This window comes from Notolepis coatsorum, assembly GCF_963971535.1.
Source record: "Notolepis coatsorum genome assembly, chromosome: 2".
Classification (NCBI taxonomy): domain Eukaryota; kingdom Metazoa; phylum Chordata; class Actinopteri; order Aulopiformes; family Paralepididae; genus Notolepis; species Notolepis coatsorum.
In genome coordinates this window covers 228,365,144-228,389,343 of record NC_140166.1, presented here as the reverse complement: position 1 = coordinate 228,389,343, position 24,200 = coordinate 228,365,144, and the positions used below count along the sequence as shown (strand labels likewise).

At 44.1% G+C, this 24,200-nt stretch overlaps 1 protein-coding gene across 1 annotated transcript; it reads right to left on the bottom strand.

Annotated features, from left to right (window-relative positions):
• Positions 1–21,464: 21,464 nt before the first annotated feature.
• On the bottom strand, positions 21,465–23,527 carry LOC311223867 (E3 ubiquitin/ISG15 ligase TRIM25-like). The gene is made up of 2 exons (XM_084308630.1): positions 22,677–23,527; positions 21,465–22,502 (listed from the first exon to the last, which is right to left on the bottom strand). Exons 1-2 carry the CDS (start codon positions 23,451–23,453, stop codon positions 21,789–21,791), a joined length of 1,491 nt encoding a protein of 496 aa, XP_084164756.1. The 5' UTR covers positions 23,454–23,527; the 3' UTR covers positions 21,465–21,788.
• Between the last annotated feature and the right edge of the window lie 673 nt (positions 23,528–24,200).

Here is a 24,200-nt window from a genome sequence, read left to right as displayed (position 1 = left end):
CAACAACAACAACAACATCAGCAACAACATCAGCAACAACAACGACAGCAGCAACAACAACAACAACAACAACAACAACAGCATCAACAACAGCAGCAGCAACAACAGCAACCACAACAACATCAGCAACAACAACAGCATCAACAACAGCAGCAGCAACAACAGCAACCACAACAACAACAACAACAACATCAGCAACAACAACAGCATCAACAACAGCAGCAGCAACAACAGCAACCACAACAACAACAACAACATCAGCAACAACAACAACAACAACAGCAGCAACAGCAGCAACAACAGCAGCAACCACAACAACAACAACAACAGCAACAACAACAACAACAACAACAACAGCAACAACAACAACAGCAACAACCACAACAGCATCAACAACAGCAACAACCACAACAGCATCAACAGCAACAACAACAACAACAACAACAACAACAACAACAACAACAGAGGCCTCCACAAGTAGTGAGACCCAAACAGCCATATATACAGCCACTACCACCTGTACAGTATCGACCACCACCATATGTGCTACCTCAGCCACAACCTTGGCAACAACCACATGCTCCATATCAGCATCAGAACCCTGTGCAGCTTCAGCTACAACCATCTGGAGCTACTGCAGGACAACAGGGTCAAACCCAAACAGACCAGGTTCTATCAAATGTCATGGCAAGGCAGAACGACATTGCAGATATACTTGTCTCACAGCAGAATCTAGCGCTACTCCCAACCAGGGAGATTCCCATGTTTAACGGAGATCCTATGAACTTTAGGTCATTCATGCGAGCCTTCGAGTATGGCATAGAAAATAGAACCACCAGCGAGCAAGATAGACTCTACTTTTTAGAACAATACACCACAGGGCAACCTAAAGATCTTGTGAGGAGCTGCCTACACATGCATCCACAGGATGGATATGTGGAAGCCAAAAGACTACTTAAAGAGAATTTCGGTGATGAAATAAGGATAACTAATGCTTATATAAAGAAGGCCTTGGACTGGTCCAGCATCAAACCGGAGGATAGTCAGGCTTTGCGCGCCTACGCCCTCTACCTGAGAGGATGCAGTAATGCAATGCAGGAGCTCCACTATATGGATGAGCTGGACAATCCATCTAACCTACGACTGATCTTATCCAAGATACCCTTTAGGATCAGAGAAAGGTGGAGGTCAACAGCCTACGACATCCAGGAGCGCACTGGGCAAAGAGCCAAATTCAAGGACCTTGTGGCTTACCTGGAAAAACAAGCCAAAATGGCCTCCGACCCATTGTTCGGTGATATTCAAGACTATGGTACTGACAGAGCTGCCCCAAGGTACCTCAAGACGGCAGCCTCTGGATGGCAAGCACGAGCAGGAGCATCAGCCGCACCGGTTAAAGAGAGAAAGGAGAGAAGCAGCTTTGCCACGACAGTGACACCGGCCACAAACATACCGTCAACCGTCGGTAATGTAGGATGCAAGGCAGATGGCTCTGTGGCTTTTAGAACTCCTTGCTTGTACTGTGCAGGCGATCACTCACTTGAAGCCTGCAGGAGGATAAGAGCTCAGAAACATCTAGACAAAATAGAGTTCTTAAAGGTGAAAGGACTTTGTTTTGGTTGTCTCACCAAGGGACATCTCAGTAGGCACTGTAGCCAGCGGATGAGGTGTCAGCATTGCCAGAAAGAACACCTGACTCTGCTACACATAGAGACAAATGACCAAGAAGGACCAGGCCATCAAAAGGGAACAGTCAGGTCTACGACATGGAAGGTGAAAACACCTCAACAGGTGAGGACACCAACCGTGACCAAGAAAACTGTGGGTAGTGCTCTGGTGAGGCTGGGTGAAGATAATGGGGCCGGTAAGGACTGTGCCTTAGCCATTGTGCCAGTTAAGGTGAAACAAGCTGACGGAAGTAGGTATATAACTACATATGCCTTCCTGGACCATGGCAGCTCGGCATCCTTTTGCACAGAGAGCCTCATGAGGAAGCTGAATGCTAAGGGCCGGAAAACCTCAATTCTCCTTACAACCATGGCACAAGAGAAACCAGTCCCGGCATATGAGATATCAGGCCTGGAGGTAGGCAACATCGATGACGACACATTTCTTGCACTGCCTACAATTTACACGCAACCAGCCATCCCTGTGTCAAAGGAAAACATCCTTACTCAAGAGGAATTGAAAAGATGGCCCTACCTGAAAGATGTTCACACCACTCAGATTGATGCAGAGGTGGAACTTCTGATTGGAGTCAATACCCCAAGAGCCATGGAACCTTGGCAGGTCATAAACAGTCAGGACGACGGGCCATATGCGGTGAGGACACTCTTGGGATGGGCGGTTTGTGGTCCACTTAACATCAACGCGGTGGATGAGATGGGAAGACCCAAAGCCACAGCAAATAGAATATCAATCGCGAAACTGGAGGACCTGCTTGTGGAACAATACAATCAGGACTTTTCTGAAAAGCACCATGATGAGCAGAATGAGCCATCGGTAGAGGACAAAAAGTTCATAAAAATCGCCACCAGTTCAATAACCTTAAAAGATGGTCATTATCACTTGCCACTCCCCTTTCGAAAGGGAGATGTGATGATGCCCAACAACAGACAGGTGGCGACACAACGAGCCATAGGCCTGCAAAAGAAGCTCAGGAAGAATGAGGAGTACCATGCAGAGTACAAAAGCTTCATGGAAGAGGTAATCAGCCAGGACTACGCAGAGAAGGTACCTCTTCAAGAGCTAAGCAAAAAAGATGGCCATGTCTGGTACATACCCCATCACGGGGTGTATCACAAAAGAAAGAAGAAATTACGAGTGGTGTTTGATTGCACATCATCATTCCAAGTGTGGGATATTTGTGGATATCCTGATGAAGAATGTCTCAGTCAACCGAGGCTTGGATAATAACAAGGTTTATTAACCAAACAGATAGAATACATAGAGAGAATGGCTGAGGCTCTCGCCCCAGGTGATCAGCTGAAATGACCCAGGTAAGACCTTGATTGTGGTCGGGAAGAGCCCTTTATAGTTCAACAAAGGGGGTGTGTGGTCCCATTTGATAGGTCAGATGGGGGGGAGGGGGTACAGGTTTGGGGACACAGGGGAGGGGGGTGTCTTATTCCACAGAGAGGGGGGGGGGCACAGGTAAAGGGAACACAGGGGAGGGGGATATATTTACATGAGGGCATATTATACCACAATACTCACTTTTCTTTCTTATAATGTGGGTGAGATTAATGTATAATATACCAGGATTGTTGGAACAGGTAAAAGTGGGGATAATAGTTTAAAAATAGAATTATTTACATACATGATTAATAGAATTATTTACATACATGATTCATGACATGATCGACTGGACTGCGGTCTGTGTTATTTTGATATCAGAGATGTGGGAATAGGTATCACCCTTTTCTTTTATTAATCGCTCAAAATACCTATATCAATGAGTGGTCCTCATCTCTGATATCAAACAACAATTAACATAATCATTAGAAGCTATCGCTGTGCAAATATCTTGGCATACCTTCAGTCGTTCATGTCGTGACTCTGGGGAGGCTAATGTGATCGTTGTGCATACAGGCATCGTAATAAACCAATTATATACATGCACTGTCTGTGTGGTCAGAGTGCACAGGGTGAAAAAACAAAATTGTGTTCATAATTATTAGGAATCGGATTTACACATAAGGCTAATGTGTACAAAAACATTTTAACAACCGTTAACCTGGTGGTTAATAAAACTAACATGATTGCTTATGGGAAACTGTTACAGTAACACATAAAAATTAAATAAATACATACAATAGACATTACCTTAGTGGCTAATGTGTCAAAATAAAATTGAAAACCGTTAACCTAGTGGTTAATATAAAAGGTGATTGATAATCGTTATGCATTGTTCTGTGGTCAAAACAAACTTGGTGTCTTGGAACAATCCAACTGGTTCTGCCCTGTTTAACAATACCATTTTGCAATGTGACTCTGTGATCATTCCTCATTGTCATTATAAAATTGGTTAATGCAATCTTACTGATTGTATTTCATCATATTCCTAGTCAATAATAAACAGTTCTTGTTTGTGAATCTGACAGTTGCTGTGAAGTGTTGATCATCTGTTCTCGGTCTGTCGTGTGGCAGGGCCAATACATACATAACAATGTGGACAATGTGTGTTCAGAAGTATCTTGTTCTACAGGTCTCTGATGATGTCTCTTCTTGACGATGCAGTCGGGAACATTCACTGGTCGTCGTTCATTCAGAGAGGGCCTACAGGAGGTCGCCGTCCGCTCCCTGTGTACCTTGTCAAGGGTCACCGGTAGCAGTCAACTATAGTGGTCTTTTCCTGCAGCCTATGTTGTTCTCCATCACCACCACACATCCGCCACTGTGCTCACGCTTGGCTCCCATCAGGCCCAGAGACATGGTGGTCAGGGCGTTTTTGAATGTGTTGTGCTGGTTTCGCTGTCCTTTCCTCGTCATTGCGGTACCACTTGATGGAGGGCGAGGGCCCGCCGGTGTAGTGGCTAGTCAGTAGGACGCTCTTTTTCACACGGATGACAATCTTGTCATGGGAATCCACCTTGATGGTCGGGGACTTGGTTCCCATCTGCAGGTGATGGGTTTGGTCTGCAGTGCCGGGGTGTAGGCCGTCAAAGGTTGATCTCCTCTTCGTCAGTGTCTCCTTGGTCAGTCTCCTTCGTGGTCCTCTGCTCCACTTTCTTGGGGATGTCTGTGGGCTGGGTTGGATGGTTCTCCCACGGTTGTTGTCGTCGCCTCTGGTTGTCAATTTTCTTTATGTGTCCCGCTGTGATTAGCTTGTTAATCTCAGCGCGGTACACAGTCTCTTGAGCGGGGTCTCTGGCTAGGCGCCGCTCTGTGTTCAATAGATACCGCTCCGTCGCTTCTTTTGGGGCGTGGAAGGTGGGCATACCCTCTCGCCTCAAGAGTGGAGTTGCGTATCTCATCACTCCGTTGACTTTGACTCTCTTTGTCCCTTGCTCGAGGAGTGCTATGGCGTAAATGTCTTCCTTGGAACGAATGTCTTTCTTTTCGTTCTTAAAGGGCATTGTCTCTAGTGTCCATAGCCTCTCGACATGCTGTAGGAGGGTGGTGTCTTCTTCTGTCACTCTGGAGTGGAGGCAGCTAGTGGCTGCTGTTCGGTTAAGAGACTTAGCGAGGGGGCCTTGTAATGTCCATCCTAGGCGGGTCTCGACTGCTGCAGGACAGCCTCTGGGCCCTGTGTGGACCCGGTCTATCGGGACTATGAGGTCTGCATGGTCGGAGCCTATCAGCAGGGTCGGGGTGGCACCGTCTATGAGCGGGATAGGTAGTTGACGCAGGTGCACATATTTATCCATCAGCTTGGCGATGGGGTAGGTGTACTGCGACAGGCCTATTTCTTGGCTGGTGAAAGCATTAGTAATCCTATACAGTCTCTCTGGCTGCCCGCTTGCTGCGATAGTGAAGGAGACATTCTCGCCCTTTATCGTCTTTAGATCTCTTCTTATTGTCCGAATCGTCATTGGTTGTGTCCGCAGCTTCGTGGTTCAGGTCGCGCATCGTCTCACTCGTCCTGTCCTCTCACCAATTCGTGATCTGAGGGTGATAAACACTGCCTTAGAAAACTCCTCACATAAATGATTCAACGCCTTTCTGCTAAAGTGGAAAATCATTTTGGGATTAATTCATTTCATTTTAAATACAATCACTTAATTGACAATAGGAAATGCAAGCCAATTGCATTAGCAGTGATTCCTTACGTCAAGAAGGTCACATTCACTACAATTTTATCAGATCTTGTATCTAACTAGATCTACCTAGATCTTACAGCATTAGGCTTTAAATAAAATTGTAAATGAATGGCCAAAGTCTTGAATTAGATAAAATAGTCTGTGATGTTAAATTGAAGTTGATCTTACCTCAGGATGCGTTGAGTGTGCCTCAGGATACTTACCTCGCCATGACTTCTCTGTTGTTCTTCACATCTCAGTGTGGCTCATCATAGCATAGCATGGGGAAAAAACATAAAATCTAGGTAGCCAGTTAATTTTTTTGCATGAAAAACAATCATTTGTTTTGTCATCTACGTTTTAACTAACCTTACTGTCATGCATTTGTCCTAATAAACTAATCTACACTGTAGCACTCAACACTTTGATGACCATTGTTACTCAGCTGATAGAGGTGTGCCTTGCCTGATGTCCTGTCGTACAGAACCTGTGAGTCGCTTTGGCTAAAAGTGTCAGCTAAATGATCAATGTTGTTGATATCTTGTACATTTAGATAATTGTGCTGCAATTTTGGTGGTTGATAATTTTGCAATCATGGAAAGTATTAGTTGTTAAAAGAATAGTCTAAGGAAAGTCATGCATGTTATTGGTTATAAACAGAGAATAGAAGGAGGGGATTGTAAGTAGTTGTTTTCATCATTAATCTTTCATCTCGGGCACTTCTCTAATTCATGTGTCTTTTGAAAAGAGATGATGAAAACGACTGGTTAGTTATTGTTAGTATGGGAGTTAGGTAGATTTTCATAACTGCAAATTCATCACCGGTGTCTAATTCATGTTAATTAAGTGGTTCTCTGTTGCCATCCACCGCTAGGTGAGTTCATCAAGTCTGTGGTCACGAGTGCAGGCATTTGCATTGCTTTGTCTCCCAAGTGCCCACTCTGAAGAAATTTACATGTGGGTGTTTTGGATGTAGATTTGTTCCAAATGGTCAATCGATTGTCTCTCAGCTCTGCACTGTCTCTCGGTTGACATGCAAATTGTTGGATTTTCTGTCTTTTGTGATACAATTTGGGTGTAGTCATTCACTGTTTTGCATCTCGCCTCAGAGCCAGATCTGTAAATACAAACACATGTTAATTTTCCACTCTTTTCTAAAACCTGGGTGAATCCTCTTTGACTGTCTGTGTGCTCAACAAACATTAGCTAGATCTCATCCATCCCGTTCTTGGATGTAATGATAGTGTTATCATTTATCAATCATATCGCATATGTACACAAGCATATGAATGTGGACCCACACATTTTGAATCATGTTTAAAATGTCTTACAATGGAAAGGGCTAGTTATCTTTCATTGGTTCTTTAGATAAACACATTAACTCAAGTGAATATAACCTAAACATCTTACTTTTAAACATGATCTATGTTGTTTGTGCCCAAGTTTTTTAACATTGAAAGCTTATAAAGTCTAATCTAACGCTGTTTATGTGGACTACAAGGTACGCCCACAGATGTATTATAATTCTGAAACAGACATTGTAATTAGCTTTATGTGACTTATAATGTGTAAATTAAAGCAACATAAACACTCAAGTGATCTGAGATAGTTGTAATTTGCTTTAACTGATAGTTGTGTATATGTACAGTTTCTACGTCAAATGACTCCCTTTTCTTGACTCCTTTTGTATCACAAAAAGTACTGAATTTGCAAATCTGGTATGTCATAAATGTACAGATGTAGCAGTACTGACTATCTGTCTGTCATGTATGTCATAATATGTTCTGATAAATTGAAAATGGGGGACCCTGATGTAAACAAATCTGGTATTGAAAATGGGGGACCCTGATGTAAACAAGACTAAAGTCTCTCTCTGGTCTGCATCCCCTTAACAATTGTGTATTGAGCTGTGCTGTATTGTACCCATTCTGCAATCTGTTAATAAAGTTTTCAATCAATCAATGCATCTATATTTATGATTTTTATACTCACCGGGGACAGCTGTTGTGTTGGGTTGGATCCGTTACGTGTCGTCAGCAACCCGCATCTCGCCACCTCAACTCAACATTTTCCAATAGCAGCGCGCACATACATATACAAATAAAACATATACTACACGTGGATTTCACGCACCCTTGGCCTTGGGTACATTACACTTTACGTTCGCTTATGGATAGTTTAATATAAAATAATAATTTCACGGCGCGCATAGCGTCACGTCATTGCTCCATGCGACGTTCGTGTGTTCTCATTTGCCTCGGAAATAACGCTTTGTAATTCATACAGTATTTTTCCCACGAGCTCTCAATAGCCTGGAATTCCTATACCAGCGTTTTGTTACCGAATGAACGCGCCTGTGCATATGTGAAACGTAAACAAACTGAAACGATAAAACTATACTTCCCCAAATGGCCGTTCCCGTGGGCCGGTGTTCTGCGGAATCCGGAAATTACTATCCTAGTTTGTTCCCGTGAACTGCACTTCAATGTTATTCTTTGTATAACGGTAACTAGTCTCTCAATGCTCGTCGCGCTATCCGTAGCCGGTTCTTGACTCAATAAAGCAACGCGATGGGTCCTATAATACTTGTGCACATACAAACGAGACTTAAACAGACAAACAAACATTAATACATATAAGTTAACGTGTGTGTATATCTGACTGTATTGGATCGCTTGTTCGTTTAGTCGGCCAGCATCTGTATTGTTCCAACATCTGTTGCGACAAGGCATTTATACCCTTGATATATAACTACACATCGTTATTAAAATCATAACGACCGAACCTGACTTCGAAATTTACCAGCGATATATTAGATTATATATACCTTTTAATCATACTCTCGGCCCCTTCGACCTGCGACTCGTTAAATGTACATTCACGTACTCCCGAGACAGGTCATCTTCCCGCTATCTGTATAATCAATTGGTTAATTTAATCCAAAATACATCGTTTTCAGGAAAGGAAGAGATTGTGGGCTTAGTTTGAGGTTGAAACAATGAATATCACATCATAATAAGCTCACGTATCTATTTTGTTGCCTATATTTTTAGTCTGCATCAGCTAGACTAGGGGTAGCAATCCAACAACCTGTGTGCCTTAGCTTTTGGTCGGCTCTTCGACTCGACCAGGAATAGCACTCCAACCTTTGTGCCTAAACTTTTTGGGACTAGCACATATAACCCATCCTTTCAGAACCTCCTGATAAGGACCCAGGTGCACGCGCGCCCTGGTAACGATTCTCAATACAGATCAGATATATTAATGCACATTATTCCTACTCAGCCATGGTCTCAATATTTGACAACATTCTGTAATATTCACCTGGCACAGAGAAAAGCGGGAAGATTTTAAATCCTTCCATACATTTTTGGTCGACCATCCTATTATACTCACTTTTCTCTGTATAGTTGAATGATACAGCACGCCGGGAGGACGCAAAAAGTCCGTCACAAGTTCGTAGACGCCAATTGTGGGATATTTGTGGATATCCTGATGAAGAATGTCTCAGTCAACCGAGGCTTGGATAATAACAAGGTTTATTAACCAAACAGATAGAATACATAGAGAGAATGGCTGAGGCTCTCGCCCCAGGTGATCAGCTGAAATGACCCAGGTAAGACCTTGATTGTGGTCGGGAAGAGCCCTTTATAGTTCAACAAAGGGGGTGTGTGGTCCCATTTGATAGGTCAGATGGGGGGGAGGGGGTACAGGTTTGGGGACACAGGGGAGGGAGGTGTCTTATTCCACAGAGAGGGGGGGGGGCACAGGTAAAGGGAACACAGGGGAGGGGGATATATTTACATGAGGGCATATTATACCACAATATTGTGGGATATTTGTGGATATCCTGATGAAGAATGTCTCAGTCAACCGAGGCTTGGATAATAACAAGGTTTATTAACCAAACAGATAGAATACATAGAGAGAATGGCTGAGGCTCTCGCCCCAGGTGATCAGCTGAAATGACCCAGGTAAGACCTTGATTGTGGTCGGGAAGAGCCCTTTATAGTTCAACAAAGGGGGTGTGTGGTCCCATTTGATAGGTCAGATGGGGGGGAGGGGGTACAGGTTTGGGGACACAGGGGAGGGAGGTGTCTTATTCCACAGAGAGGGGGGGGGGGCACAGGTAAAGGGAACACAGGGGAGGGGGATATATTTACATGAGGGCATATTATACCACACAAGGCACATCACTCAATGATGAACTGCTTCAGGGTCCAGACCTGACAAACACACTAATAGGAGTGTTGTTAAGATTCCGTCAAGACCAAGTAGCCTTCATGGCAGACATACAAGGAATGTTCCATCAGGTCAGAGTCCATCCAGATCACATTGACTTTCTCCGATTCTTATGGTGGCCAGATGGCGATATCACCCGGCCGCTGGAAGAGTACAGGATGAAGGTACACCTGTTCGGTGCCGTATCTTCACCTAGTTGTTCCAACTTTGCTCTGAGACAGACAGCGGAGGATAACAGTGATCATTACGGCCAAGAAGTCACCGATACCATCAGGTCTAACTTTTACGTTGATGACTGCCTGAAGTCGGTGGAGACAGTGAGCCAAGCCGTCAAGTTGACAGAAGGACTCAGAGAAGCATGTGCAAGAGGTGGATTCAGACTCACCAAATGGGTGAGCAACAGTAAAGAGGTGCTGGCTAGCCTCCCTGAAGAGGACAAGGCCAAGCAGAACGTTGAGTTGGATCTTGATTGGGAGAAACCACTCACTGAACGGGCTCTAGGCATCCAATGGAACCTTGAAAGTGACACATTCAATTTCCGAGTTACTATCAGGAATCGACCCCTAACCAGGAGAGGCATTCTTTCCATTGTATGTTCCATGTATGACCCACTTGGTTTCCTAGCTCCTTATGTGCTCACGGCAAAAATGATTCTTCAAGAGCTCTGCAGGAACAAGTGCGGATGGGATACAGATATCCCGGAGCCACTGGCAAAACGGTGGAAAGAGTGGTTTTCAGACCTGGACAAGCTGTCAGAGCTCAGGATAAACAGGTGCATGAAACCCGCCGGTTTTGGGAAACTGGAAGCTGTTCAACTCCACCACTTCTGCGATGCAAGCGAATCAGGATACGGCACAGTGAGTTACGCAAGGTACACAAATGACCAGGGCAAGATACACACGGCATTTGTGATGGGAAAAGCAAGGGTAGCCCCTCTGAAACAAGTAACAATCCCTCGGATGGAACTTGCCGCAGCTACTCTGGCTTCCCGTATGGACAGAATGCTCAGAAAAGAGCTACACCTGACATTGAAAGAGTCGGTACTATGGACAGACAGCCAGACAGTCCTAAAATATGTCTACAATAAGAAAAGACGATTTCGGACATTTGTGGCCAATCGCCTCGCCATTATTCAGGACCTCACCACGGCATCTCAATGGAGGTACGTGAGCTCGAAGGAGAACCCTGCAGATGAGGCATCAAGAGGTTTGGATGCTGACAGGATGCTCAGGTCAAAGCAATGGTTCAGTGGCCCAGAATTCCTACAGAAGGGAGAGGAGCACTGGCCGAATAGACCAGAGGAATTATATGGTTCGGTGCACCAAGATGACCCAGAAGTCAAGAAAGAGGTCTTTGTAAGTAGTGTTACGGTAGAAGAGGCGAACCCGACAAGTCAGCTGATTGGGCACTACTCAACCTGGAATAGGTTGACAAGAGCAGCTGCGTGGTTCCTAAGACTAAAACGACTACTTCGAGCCAGGCTCCAAAAGAAGGAGCCAGGCCCTAGCATGGATCAAGCCTCCACCGACTCCATAGTGCAAACTAGCCTGTCAGTAGAGGAACTGACTAAGGCCAGGCATGCGCTCATACGCTACTCTCAAGAGCAGCACTTCAAGGACGAGATAACATCCCTCAGGAAGGGAAAATCTGTGAAGCTATCCAGCTCCATTTTAAGACTGGATCCTCTCCTGGATGATGGATTGCTGAGAGTGGGAGGTAGGCTGAACAAAATGGCCATGCCAGTGGAAGAGAAACACCCACTGATCCTGCCCAAACACACTCGCATATCAGGCTTGATTGTGAGGCAGATCCATGAACAACTGCAACACTCTGGGAGAGGACACACCCTTTCCAGGCTAAGGGAGCGATACTGGCTACCCTGCGCTAATTCCATGACCAGGAAGGTCATTAGGGAGTGTGTAGTCTGTAGACGTGTACTAGCCAAGCCTGGTGTACAGAAAATGTCAGACCTACCCGTGGATCGGATAACGCCGGACCTCCCACCTTTTACTCATGTGGGTATTGATTATTTCGGCCCCATAGAGGTAAAGAGAGCACGGAGTACCGTCAAGAGATGGGGTGTCATTTTTACTTGCCTAGTGACACGGGCCGTTCATCTTGACGTAGCACACTTCCTCGACACTGCATCCTGTATAAACGCCATCAGAAGATTCATTTGCAGACGGGGTCCAGTACGCTCCATAAGGACGGATCAAGGGACCAATTTCGTTGGTGCCCAGAGAGAGCTAAACCAGGCCCTCAAGCAGCTGGACCAAACTAAAATTAGCACCATAATGGCGGACTCTGGAGTAAAGTGGATTTTCAATCCCCCCTCTGCGGCCCACTTCGGTGGGGTATGGGCAGTGATGTACCTGAACGCGTTCAATGAACGATCGTTCATGAACGCGTTCGTATTTTGGGCGAACGTGAACTGAACGTACTGATTATCCGCTAAATGAACGTAATTGAGAACGCGTTCATTCTCAGCGCTGTGTAACGGAGTTCAAAAGTGCGTTCATTCTCAGCACTGTTATAACGGCGTTCAAAGATGTGCCAGATTTCATATGTATTTCAGCCGAAACCCCTGTTAAAACACACCGTAAACAGGCTTTAAAATTATGTGGAAAACCAACCGATCTGGCAACGCGCCTGTACACCCCCTGCTACGTCATCAGACTCATCACAACAACAGCTGAATCTGCGTCTGCGAGCAGAAGCCCAGAGCTGCGCAGCAGCATGTCGAGAGCAGCACTCGCTCAGAGAACTCTACCTCTAGATGTCGGCGCTTGGGGATTTAAAATAGTTTAACGTTAAAGTCAGTACTGACTCAGACGGAAACAATCTAACGTTTGTCTGTAAACTTTGTCCACCCGGTTTGAAGAAGCAAGTCCCCACATCGACGCGACGACGTCGACAGCAACATTGAGAATATGCAAACGTCCTGTTTTAGTTTTCATAATAAAGACAATTCAAGCAAAGTTGTTCCTCATGTTTTTGAAAATATACTGTAGAGATGAAAGCTGCAGTGTGGACTGAATGCGCGGTGCAAAGCGTTATGGAAATGCCAGTATTCTGATTGCTGTCTGTGTGGTTCAATATTTTTTACAAATAATAGTTTGCAGCAACGTATTGAAAAAAGAACTAACAAAATGGGCTGTTCAATATCTCCTTTATGTTCGAAATGTCAAACAGACCTGGGTACCTACAGGCTACAGTCTATCACTACTTTTGGGAATCTAAGTGTTTATCCAGGTTCTGGGGCCAAGTGATTGATTGATTGATTGAACACTTTATTAACATATTGCAGAATGGGTACAGTATACAGCTCAGTCATGAATTGAAAATGGGGGACCCTGATGTAAACAAGACGAAAGTCTTTCTCTGGTCTGCATCCCCTTAACAATTGTATGTATTGAGCTGTACTGTCTGTATCAGGGTCCCCCATTTTCAATTAATCAGGACATACATGACATACAGATAGACAGTACTGCTACATCTATACATTTATGACATACCAGATTTGCAAATACAGTACTGTTTGTGATACAAAAAGAGTCCAGAAAAGAGAGTAGGCCTATATACATTTGACATAGAAACTGTACATTGGAGGAGGTTGGGTAGGTGGGGGGGACTGTACATTGGAGGTGGTTCGGGGGGGGGGGGGGGGGGGATAAGCCTCAATTTTTACAAATGTGGTATAGAGATGGTTTGCTTTTCCTTTTTGCTTGCTTCTTTTTGTTTTGTTTTTGCTTGCTTATGGTGTGGATGATGGCATAGAGATGAACTGGAGGACCCCCCCCTCCATTGTCCCAATGTGTGTTTTTGTAATGTAAGTAACTGTACGTGAAAAATCTATATAAAAAAAATATATATATCAAAAAAGAACTAAATTAGTTCATTTTTGAAACCATGAACTTTAGTTCAAAATTTTGAATTATGAACTATGAACTGAACTAGTTCATTTTAAAAATTGTGAACTGTGAACTGAACTAGTTCATGTAGAAAGTGAACTTTCCCAACACTGGGTATGGGAGAGGTTGATCAAGTCGACAAAAAGGATCCTCCAGTCAGTCCTGAAGGAACAAAAGGTGGATGATGAGACTCTCCTCACAGCACTGTGTGAGGTGGAAGCCATTATGAACGATCGCCCACTTACCACGGTGTCCAACGACCCCAAAGATTTAGAACCCCTTACACCAAACCACCTACTCCTCTTGAAGGGACAACCTGTTATGCCTCCAGGTGTATTTGAGAAGGAGGATATGTACACCCGCAGAAGGTGGAAACAGGCACAATACCTGGCCGACATCTTCTGGAAACGCTGGGTGAGGGAGTGCTTGCCCATGATGCAGGAAAGATGTAAGTGGCAGACCCAGAAAGAGAACTTCGCCCCTGGTGACTTGGTGGTCATAGTGGACGACACAGCGCCCAGGAATTCCTGGCCGCTTGGACGGATCCTGGAAACCTTTCCGGATAACAAGGGCCTGGTACGAAGTGTCAGGGTGAAGACCAAGACCAATGTGCTACAGAGGCCAATCACGAAGCTTTGCCTACTACTGGAGTCAAAGGAGGATTGCCAGCTGTAATGAACACTCGCCCGACCATATTTTGTAATTGTGTAGGCACAATTAGGGGCCGGTGTAAAGGCCGAATGAGTGTTTTTTGTTATTTATTATTATTATTATTATTATTATTAGTATTATTATTATCATTATCATTATTTTTATCAATAGAAGGTTACAATTTATGGGAATGTAATGATTGAGGGGAATGTTATGATTGAGGGGAAGGTTATGATTCTGTGTAGCCTGTTGGGTGGACTTTGTGGCGCTGTGAGTGGATCACCTGCACCTGTCGGGTGATCGGGCACAGCGCAGCGGAGATCATTAGATAGGTGATAGGAATCAGCTGTTGGGCGGTAGCCGATGGGGAAACCATATGATTTTCTTACCGCTTCAGGACGCTTTCGGAAACTGTTTAGATTACACTTTAAGCAATTAGACCAGGTTATATGACGTTTTAGGATCACTGTGATCAACCCTCCCATGTAACCTACTTATTCTAATTAAATCGGGTCACCACATCGGTGTCTGATAACGGAGCTTAATGTGTGGAAAACTATTTCTTTGGACGTTGAGCGCGTATGGATTCACTCCCCGTCTACACCAAGAAGCGGCATTCCGGCATGTTGCCGCTATAACGTCCCCACCCTCCTTTGTGTCCAAAGACCCCCCCGCCACTCACCTGTCCTGTCCAGCCACCCCTTCACCACCTCAAGCCACCCCCCCCCCCCCGAGACAGAACAAACCACACCACTCACCATTCCAGACAAACCACCCCAAAACACATCACCCCCCCCCCCTCCATGGACCCGACCCCCCCCCATGGAACAGACCAATCACCCACCTTTCCAGTTCGACCACTGACAATGGACACACCTTTTGCCCCTCCTGTATAGACTGTATATAATGTGACCACAATGGTTAATCTGGAGCTCAGTTGGGACACACCGGCCAGTCTGAGTCATCCTGCTGTAACTCTTTGATTCATCTGAACCTAACTGGTGTATTAAACCCATGATTGTTCAAGCCTATACCTGACTGTCTACATTTCATTACTCCGGGAACAATTCTCTCACACCCTACATACGGGCGACAGTGGCTCAGGAGGTAGAGCAGCCGTCAGCAGCCAGAGGGCCCATGTTCAGGGGTGTAAAGTACTTGAGTAATTGTACTTCGTTACAATACTTAATAGAGATAATAAGAGACACACATAGAATGTCTTTGGACTTTGGATTCTTACCAGGGATGTCCTGATCTTTCTGTATTTGGCTACTTGCCGTAGAGTACCGATATATGAGTGAGTACTTAATAATATCCTTACAGTTTCAAACAACGACTTTGAAAACATGTTTTATTTTCACCACATGTTCCTCATTTTCTGATTCTCTGTCACAAATTAAATATACATTAATTAATTAACAGTCCAGAATGAGCTGTGACGTGTGTGTGTGTGTGTGTGTGTGTGTGTGTGTGTGTGTGTGTGTGTGTGTGTGTGTGTGTGTAGGAACCATATCTCTCTCTCTCTCTTCCTGTTGGAAGACCAGTTCCCGAGTCGGAGGGTGTTAGGTGTAGATTGGTTCGGTCGGGTATTATCGGAGAGCAGGGGCTGAAACTGAAGAAACACAGTAAACGCAAAATAAACTCCCATTCATCTAAATCTATCAGAACCGAGGGTGTGCGTCCCATTTCACAAACCTGTCTCCTCTCTCTGTGTGTCCTCGCTTCCTCTCTTGGCCTTTTTACGACGGGCTCGGCGTTTCACCCGGAAGTGCTTCACAGCGGTGGGGGGGGGGGGGGGAGGAAAAGTTTCAGTTAATTGTGAAACCGGTATTTATTTTAATTATTCAAGGCGTGTGAGTGTGCGCCTCCTCTTTGCAAGGTGTCCCTCCCCGCGTCTGTGATGCCGTCAAACAGCGCCCTCTAGGCCCCGCTTGGTAGAACTGCACTTGTGTGGGTTGGAGTTCAGTGGGGATTGGGGGGAGGGGGGGGGGGGGCGAGGTTGCTACCGCTGGCCACACCTCAGGCTCTGCCAAGAGAGGTCTGGAGAAACTCAGGCTAAAATAAGTTACTAAACTCCAACACATCATTTAAATCATTTAAAGGGGAACTATCTTATAAATGGCCTTTTTGAGTGTTTAGCATTGTTTCCTAGCTATGTGAACTTATATTAATATGATCTATGTCTCTAATTCTCATATTGGCGCATTCTTCCAATTCTCCTCTCACAATATTCACCCTCACTGAACTGAGTCATTTGAAAATGTGCTGATTTGTGATGTCAGAGAGACACAGCTGCATGATAATGTGGCTGTGTGGCATCAGGTACATGATGAGCTGCACACAGTGGTTGGAGCCCCGGCACAAAACGGCTCGAGATCTTGAGGTAGAAAAATGCTGTTTTTGAGGACTTGATTAGAAATACAAAACAATGAATAAAAAAAATATATATATTACAGAGGTGTTCCATAGACTCACAGGAATTGTGTAAAAGTGCCCAAATAGTGTAAGAAATAGTAAAATAGTTCCCCTTTAAACAAAGTGCGATACCGAAGCGTGGTTCCTAGAGGTCGCTGTTCAGGGACCCACGTACGTCTGATACGACTTGTGTCCATAATTCTATCGCTGAGACACCAGTGGAGGAAGCGAAACCTACCATTCTCACTGGCCTAATGTCTGGCGAGTGAAACGGTGAAGTGAAACTATTCCCAATTTCGTCTGGGGACCCCCTGGAGGTCTCTGAACCCCACCTTTAGGCCTTTCACACCGGGAATAATTGGTTCGTAACGTGACAGAGGCTTTAGTTCGGCCCTCTAAGAAAACACTGAGCACAGATTTTTCATGTTCCCAACCAATTATTCCCGGTGTGAACGCGCCGGCAGGTTTGAGATTACGTTCGGGATTATAGTAAATAAAAATTATTTTGAGAAATGAAACTCTAAAAACAAGTTTTTGGTTTTTCTCCATAATGTTTCCAAATAAAGTTTCTTTTTCCAAAGCCGGTGTATGAGAGACTTGTTATTTAATTATTGTTTTACAACAGCTGTTCGGCTGTATATGGCAAAATTATGTTAATTAAGAAACTTAATACATTTTTAATGAATTATCAGGATTTAATATCTTTAATTTCAGGCTGTAAGTGAACATTTTGAGTTAACTTCATGGCACAATCTGTATTGTGCAAATAATAATAATAATAATAATACACGTTATTTGTATAGCACATATACAAGAATTGCAGCCCAGTGCTTCACGGCAGTAGAAATAGAATAGAATGAGCATAAAATAGACAGAATAAAAGCAATGCAGAGAATTAAGAAAAAGGGTAAAAGCAATGCAGGTAATAAAAAAACAATGAAATAGATCTAATTTACAATACAATAATATTCACAATGTGGATTTAATGAGTGTAATGTCAGAATATATTAAAAGGCTATGGTGAAGAACAAATGTAAACAAAACACAAACAGACAAACCTACTGTTGCTCCTAAATTGGTCTCTTAATCTGAGGACTAACTAAATTACAACTAAATGATTGTTTTTATTTTATTTGGGTCTTTTACCCCTTAGAGACCCATCATAGAACCATTTTCACTTTTTATGGGGACAGGGGATCAACGGTAGATCTTTAGGGGGACAGGGGATCAACAGTAGATATTTATGGGGACAGGGGATCAACGGTAGATCTTTAGGGGGACGGGATCAACAGTAGATATTTAGGGGGACAGGGGATCAACAGTAGATCTTTAGGGGGACGGGATCAACAGTAGATATTTAGGGGGACAGGGGATCAACAGTAGATATTTAGGGGGACAGGGGATCAACAGTAGATATTTAGGGGGACGGGATCAACAGTAGATCTTTAGGGGGACAGGGGATCAACAGTAGATATTTAGGGGGACAGGGGATCAACAGTAGATATTTAGGGGGACAGGGGATCAACAGTAGATCTTTAGGGGGACAGGGGATCAACAGTAGATGTTTAGGGGGACAACAGTAGATATTTAGGGGGACGGGGGATCAACAGTAGATATTTAGGGGGACAGGGGATCAACAGTAGATCTTTAGGGGGACAGGGGATCAACAGTAGATATTTAGGGGGACAACAGTAGATCTTTAGGGGGACGGGGGATCAACAGTAGATCTTTAGGGGGACAACAGTAGATCTTTAGGGGGACGGGATCAACAGTAGATATTTAGGGGGACAGGGGATCAACAGTAGATATTTAGGGGGACAGGATCAACAGTAGATGTTTAGGGGGACGGGATCAACAGTAGATATTTATATTTGTAGATCTGGTATGTCATAAATGTCTAGATGCAACAGTACTGTCTACCTGTATGTCATGTATATTATGATGAATTGAAAATGGGGGACCCTGATGTAAACAAGACGAAAGTCTTTCTGGTCTGCATCCCCTGGGCCCTTTAACAATTGTGTGTATTGAGCTGTACTGTATTGTGCCCATTCTGTAATCTGTTAATACAAATTTCAATCAATCAATCAGTTTTTAATGCCTACATTGTGGCGCTGGCTTGGATTCTCCGACGATGAGCTTCACGACAAGAGAGAGAGACTGCGCGAACAGACCCGTCGTCACCGTTTTTCCCGCCCACTGATGACGACGACAGCCTGCACAACAAATTAGTAGACAGCGCCCCACTGTGGGCCCCAGACGCAATTGCGCCAACAGTGGATCTAATTCCCATGCAACAAGGGCCTCACAGTGCCCTGCCCGTGGACAGGCTTGCACAAACTGTTCTAAATTATTACACCATTTTGCTAAAGTCTGTCGTTCAGCTCCAGCCAACGTGGCACAGCGGCACAGGTTTCCCCAGTCTGGTTCTGGAGGATACACCGAAATTAGTCATATTCGTTCCACACAAGTATCATTCAAAACTTGCACAGTCCTCCCCATCATATGTATATCTGTTAGGATCTCTGGGTAACAGTACTGTATATTTGCATATCGTATGTCACAAATGTAACAGTACTATATACCGGCTGTATGTCCCTATGTCATAAATGTCATGATGTCATGTCTGTTGTGTATGTCATAAAATGTCATGAATTGAAAATGGGGGATCCTGCTGTATGAATGAATGAAAACTTTATTTAACAAAATGCAGAATGGGTACAATACAGTACAGCTCAATACACACAATTGTTAAGGGGATGCAGACCAGAGAAAGACGTTTGTCTTGTTTACATCAGGGTCCCCCATTTTCAATTCATAGACATTTATGACATACACAACATACATGACATTTATGGCATAGGGACATACAGGTATTTAGTACCGATACATTTGTGACATAAATGGTATTCAAATATACAGCACTGTTACCCATAGATCCTGACAGAGTATATACATATGATGGGGAGGGGGACTGTACATTGTAAACAAGACAAACGTCTTTCTCTGGTCTGCATCCCCTTAACAATTGTGTGTATTGTGCCGTACTGTATTGTACCCATTCTGCAATCTGTTAAATAAAGTTTTCTCCACTTTCTAGTCTTGCACAAGGACCAATCAGCATGGGTATGGGCGGGTTCATTTTCCATTGATGGGGATTTTATTGGCTATTTTTAAATAAAGTTTGGCCGCAGGATTAATAACGTTAACGTTAGTTTGGCAAGAGGCGGCTAAGTGGCGCAGTGGGCAAGGCGCTCGCAACGAATGCTGGAGACTAGGGCTCTCCACATTGCTTTCAGTTTAGCTGGTCGTCCACAGTAATACACATTGGCTGTATTACGGGGAGGGAAACTGAAGGGTGGGGATCGGGCGTTGACAGCTACTCCTACAGGTCGGTTGGTGCGCCTGCGCAGTAGAATCAAGAAGCGACGGGGGCGGGACCCCTCCAAAGCCTAGACCCCCGACGCTGAAAGATCGAGCCGCGCAGGTGAAAAGATGCGACGGCTGTTACCTCGAGTATCGGAGGGGACTCGTGCTATGTATGACTTTAGTCCACATTGCAGCCGGCTTGTGGGAGGCAAGAAACAACGTTCGAAGACAGGGGAGGGTTGAATTGGACAATATGAAAATTGGTATGGGAGAAAAATAGAAAATGGGAGAAAAAGTGGATAAAAAAAAACCATTAGTTCGGCAAGAGAAACAAATATACTAATTAAAATGGTTGGACATGCGAGATTTATACTTTGTAGGTCTGCATTTTAAATGTAAGGAGTAAAAAGTATGTTTTTTTTCTCTGAAATGTAATTGAGTAAAAGTACAAGTATACACACCTAATAACTCGAGTAAAGTACAAATCCCCCAAAACAGTACTTAAGTATTGTAACAAAGTACAATTACTCAAGTACTTTACACCCCTGCATATATATAGTTCATAATATCAAATATATTATAGATTTCGACTGAATTTCTCATGGTAAACATGTATGTAAAACAGTGAGTAAAGTCAATTATTCTGCGTTGTGTTAGCAAATATCCACACGGGTCCTTCTGGGTTTAGACGTCCAAGTTTATTTAGTAAGAATAAAAGAAAAAAAGACAAAATGCACAATATTCAATGAATGGTCATTCTTCCTAAGTCAGCTCCTATCTAGGTCTGTCTCCCTCAAAGTCGGCCACCAGAAGAACATCTCTCTCTCTCTCTCTCCTTGAGCTCTTTTGATAACGCAGATGGGTCTGACTCTGTTCTAAAACTAAATAGTTGCATTTACGACTGACCCATGCCCCACACATCCTGCCTTGAAGGCCATAAAGATAGAGTGTCCCGTATGAAGTGTCCCGGCTGCCCAGAGACAAGAGGTGAGGGAGAAGGTTATAGGCTGAATATAGGCCCCCCCCCCCCCCCTGGAACAGAGAGAGAAGAGACAGACCCAAATCACACAGTAATTGACCAAAGGTGATCAAATAAAAATAAAATGGTTGCATATTGTGGTCCAACCTACCCCGAGTATGGAAATAAAGATTTTGACTCCCCTGCATGCAAAAGGGACAGAGGTACTGAAGATGGGAATCAAATATGTAAATATCCAAATGAAACGAACTTTAGCCCGGTAGGCTAGAAACTAGAAACAAAGCAAAACATAGTGTGTGTGTGTGTGTGTCCCCCTCAGAACAACATAGTGCATGTCTGTGTGTGTGTCCCTCAGAACAGTGATAAGAGTGACTGTCAGTGAATGTAACTCCTAATTACCTCATCTTTCACAACTCAGCATCTTCAAGATCAATTTAAATCCAAAATCCTGGGTAGAGGAGTTGTGAATGTCACTGATCTCTACTTCAGCTCACAAAACCCAGCCTCCCCAGAGTGAAGCCAAAGTCCAGGATAGAGAGGCTGAGTGAATGTGGTGTTGACTCTGTGCAGGAGGGTCATGGTGTCAGAGACGCTGTAGAAGCACAGGGTCCCTGCCCTGTGATCCAGGTACACTCCTATTCTGAAGGACATGGGGCCATGTACTCTTATTCTCTTGTTATCGTGAATATCGTGTCTGAAGAAGTAATGACTTTGTGTGCACAATAAAGCCCAGGATTTGGAATTGTATCCAAATCCACAGTCCTTTATAGAGCCTGTTCTACTAATGTCTTTGTAGGAGGCTGCTACAGAAACCCCTTCAGTCCACTCCACCTCCCAGTAACAGCGTCCAGTCAGACCTTCTCTACCCAGAACCTGAAACCTTTCAATGAATCTTTCTCTGTGATTAGGATAGGATTGCTTTTTCCGCATACATGTTGCTTTTCTGTTCCCCTCAGACAAAGACAGACTTTTGTTTATTGTGTTTGGGTCCAGTGTGATCTGAGAGGAATATTGTAAGAAGTCAGCTCTGGTCTTGGGCTCTGGTGGTGGCAGTAAAATATTAACTGCATTCACTGTTGTTGAGATTCTGGGCGAGGTCTTGGGCTCTGGTGGTGGCAGTAAAATATTAACTGCATTCACTGTTGAGATTCTGGGCGACTGCTCTTTCAGAACGTCCTCTAGTTTGTCTCTCAGCTTAGACACAACCTCAGTCACATCTGCAAAGTACAGGAGAGGAAGGACACTGATGCTGGGTAAGTCTGTAGACTCACTGGGACCGGAGAGGGGGGGGTAACTCTGTATAAAGTGGATGTGGTCCTCTGTGTGCGAGAGCTGCTCCAGCTCAGTGTCTCTCCTCCTCAGGTCCACTATCTCCTGCTCCAGTCTCTTCTGCAGTTCTTCAGCCTGAGTCACTATGGTCCTCTGTTGGGCTCCGATGACCTTCTTCAGCTCAGAGCGATCGAGAGAATCAACAGTCTGTTGGGCCTCTTTGAGTTGCTTCTCTCTCTCCCGGACTCTCTGGTGGATTTTCTGCTGACTCATGCCAAGCTCTTTCTGTCTCTCTGTCCTTTCTGCTGCAGCCGAGACTATATCATGGCCTTTATGTTCATCCATGGAACACAAATAACAGATACACTGCTGATCAGTACGACAGAACATCTTCATAGCTTCATCATGACGAGAGCAGGTGTTCTCCTGAAGCCGTGTGGAGGCTTTGACCAGCTTGTGTTTCTTTAACGGAGCCACAGTATAATGAGGCTGGAGGTGAGTTTCACAGAAAGAGGTCAGACATACCAGGCAGGTCTTGAGGGCTTTCTGCTTTCTCCCAGTGCAGAAATCACAGGCCACATCTGCAGGTCCAGCATAACAGTGATCAGGAGGAGCAGCTTGGAGTCCTGTCTTCATTAGTTCTTCTATCACTTCAGAAATTATATTGTTTTTCTTCAGAACAGGCCTCGGAGTAATAGTCTCCCTGCACTGGGGACATGTGTAGATCCCCTTCTGATCATCTCGATCCCAGCAGTCTTTAATACAGCCCATACAGTAGCTGTGTCCACAGGGAATAGTTACCGGATCCTTCAGTAGATCCAGACAGAGAGAACAGCAGAACTGGTCCCGGTCCAGATCAACTCCTTGCTGCGCCATTTTATTCTACAAAGACAACGGCACTCTTAAATTTCGTTTTCTCAGGAAGAGTGAACTCTGACTGTGTGTTTGGGAGCTGCTTCCTGGTTGTAGAGTGAACTCTGAAGGTGTGTTTGGTGGGAGGTCCTTCCTGGTTGTAGAGTGAACTCTGAACGCGTCACGGGGTGGGAGGTCCTTCCTGGTTACAGTTGTTCAGGGGAGGAGTCGCTTTAAAGAGACAGTGTCTAGTTTACTGTGATTCATAGATAGATGTTTATTTTTTAGGGCTGTCAAAATTAATGCTTTAACTTTGGAGACTAATTAAAATTATTTAAAGCATTAAAATAAATATTAATCTAGATTAATCTATGGAGTGAAAATTCTTCAATCTTAGCGCCGCGGATATAGGAAAGAGGTCTAGCTGAGTCAATGTTGATGGTTTTGTTGAACATTTGTATTTCACAGGAGAGAAACTGTATTCAAAGAAAGCTATTAAAATAGTCTTTGAATCTAAATATACTTTCTTTGTGTTGATTTTACATAAATTCCATGATTTTACTCAAGTAAATATCTGTTACAAGCTTCGGTCTTAAGTAGAAAAATGCTATTTTTAATCTAGATTAATTACAGAAAATTGTGAGATTAATTAGTTAATTTCTTTTAATCTATTGACAGCACAAATTTTTTTACATAGTTCGGGACTTTCTCTCGTCATCAACTACCTCTAATTTGTTTACATTGTCAAGGAAAACCCACTAAAACTAATAA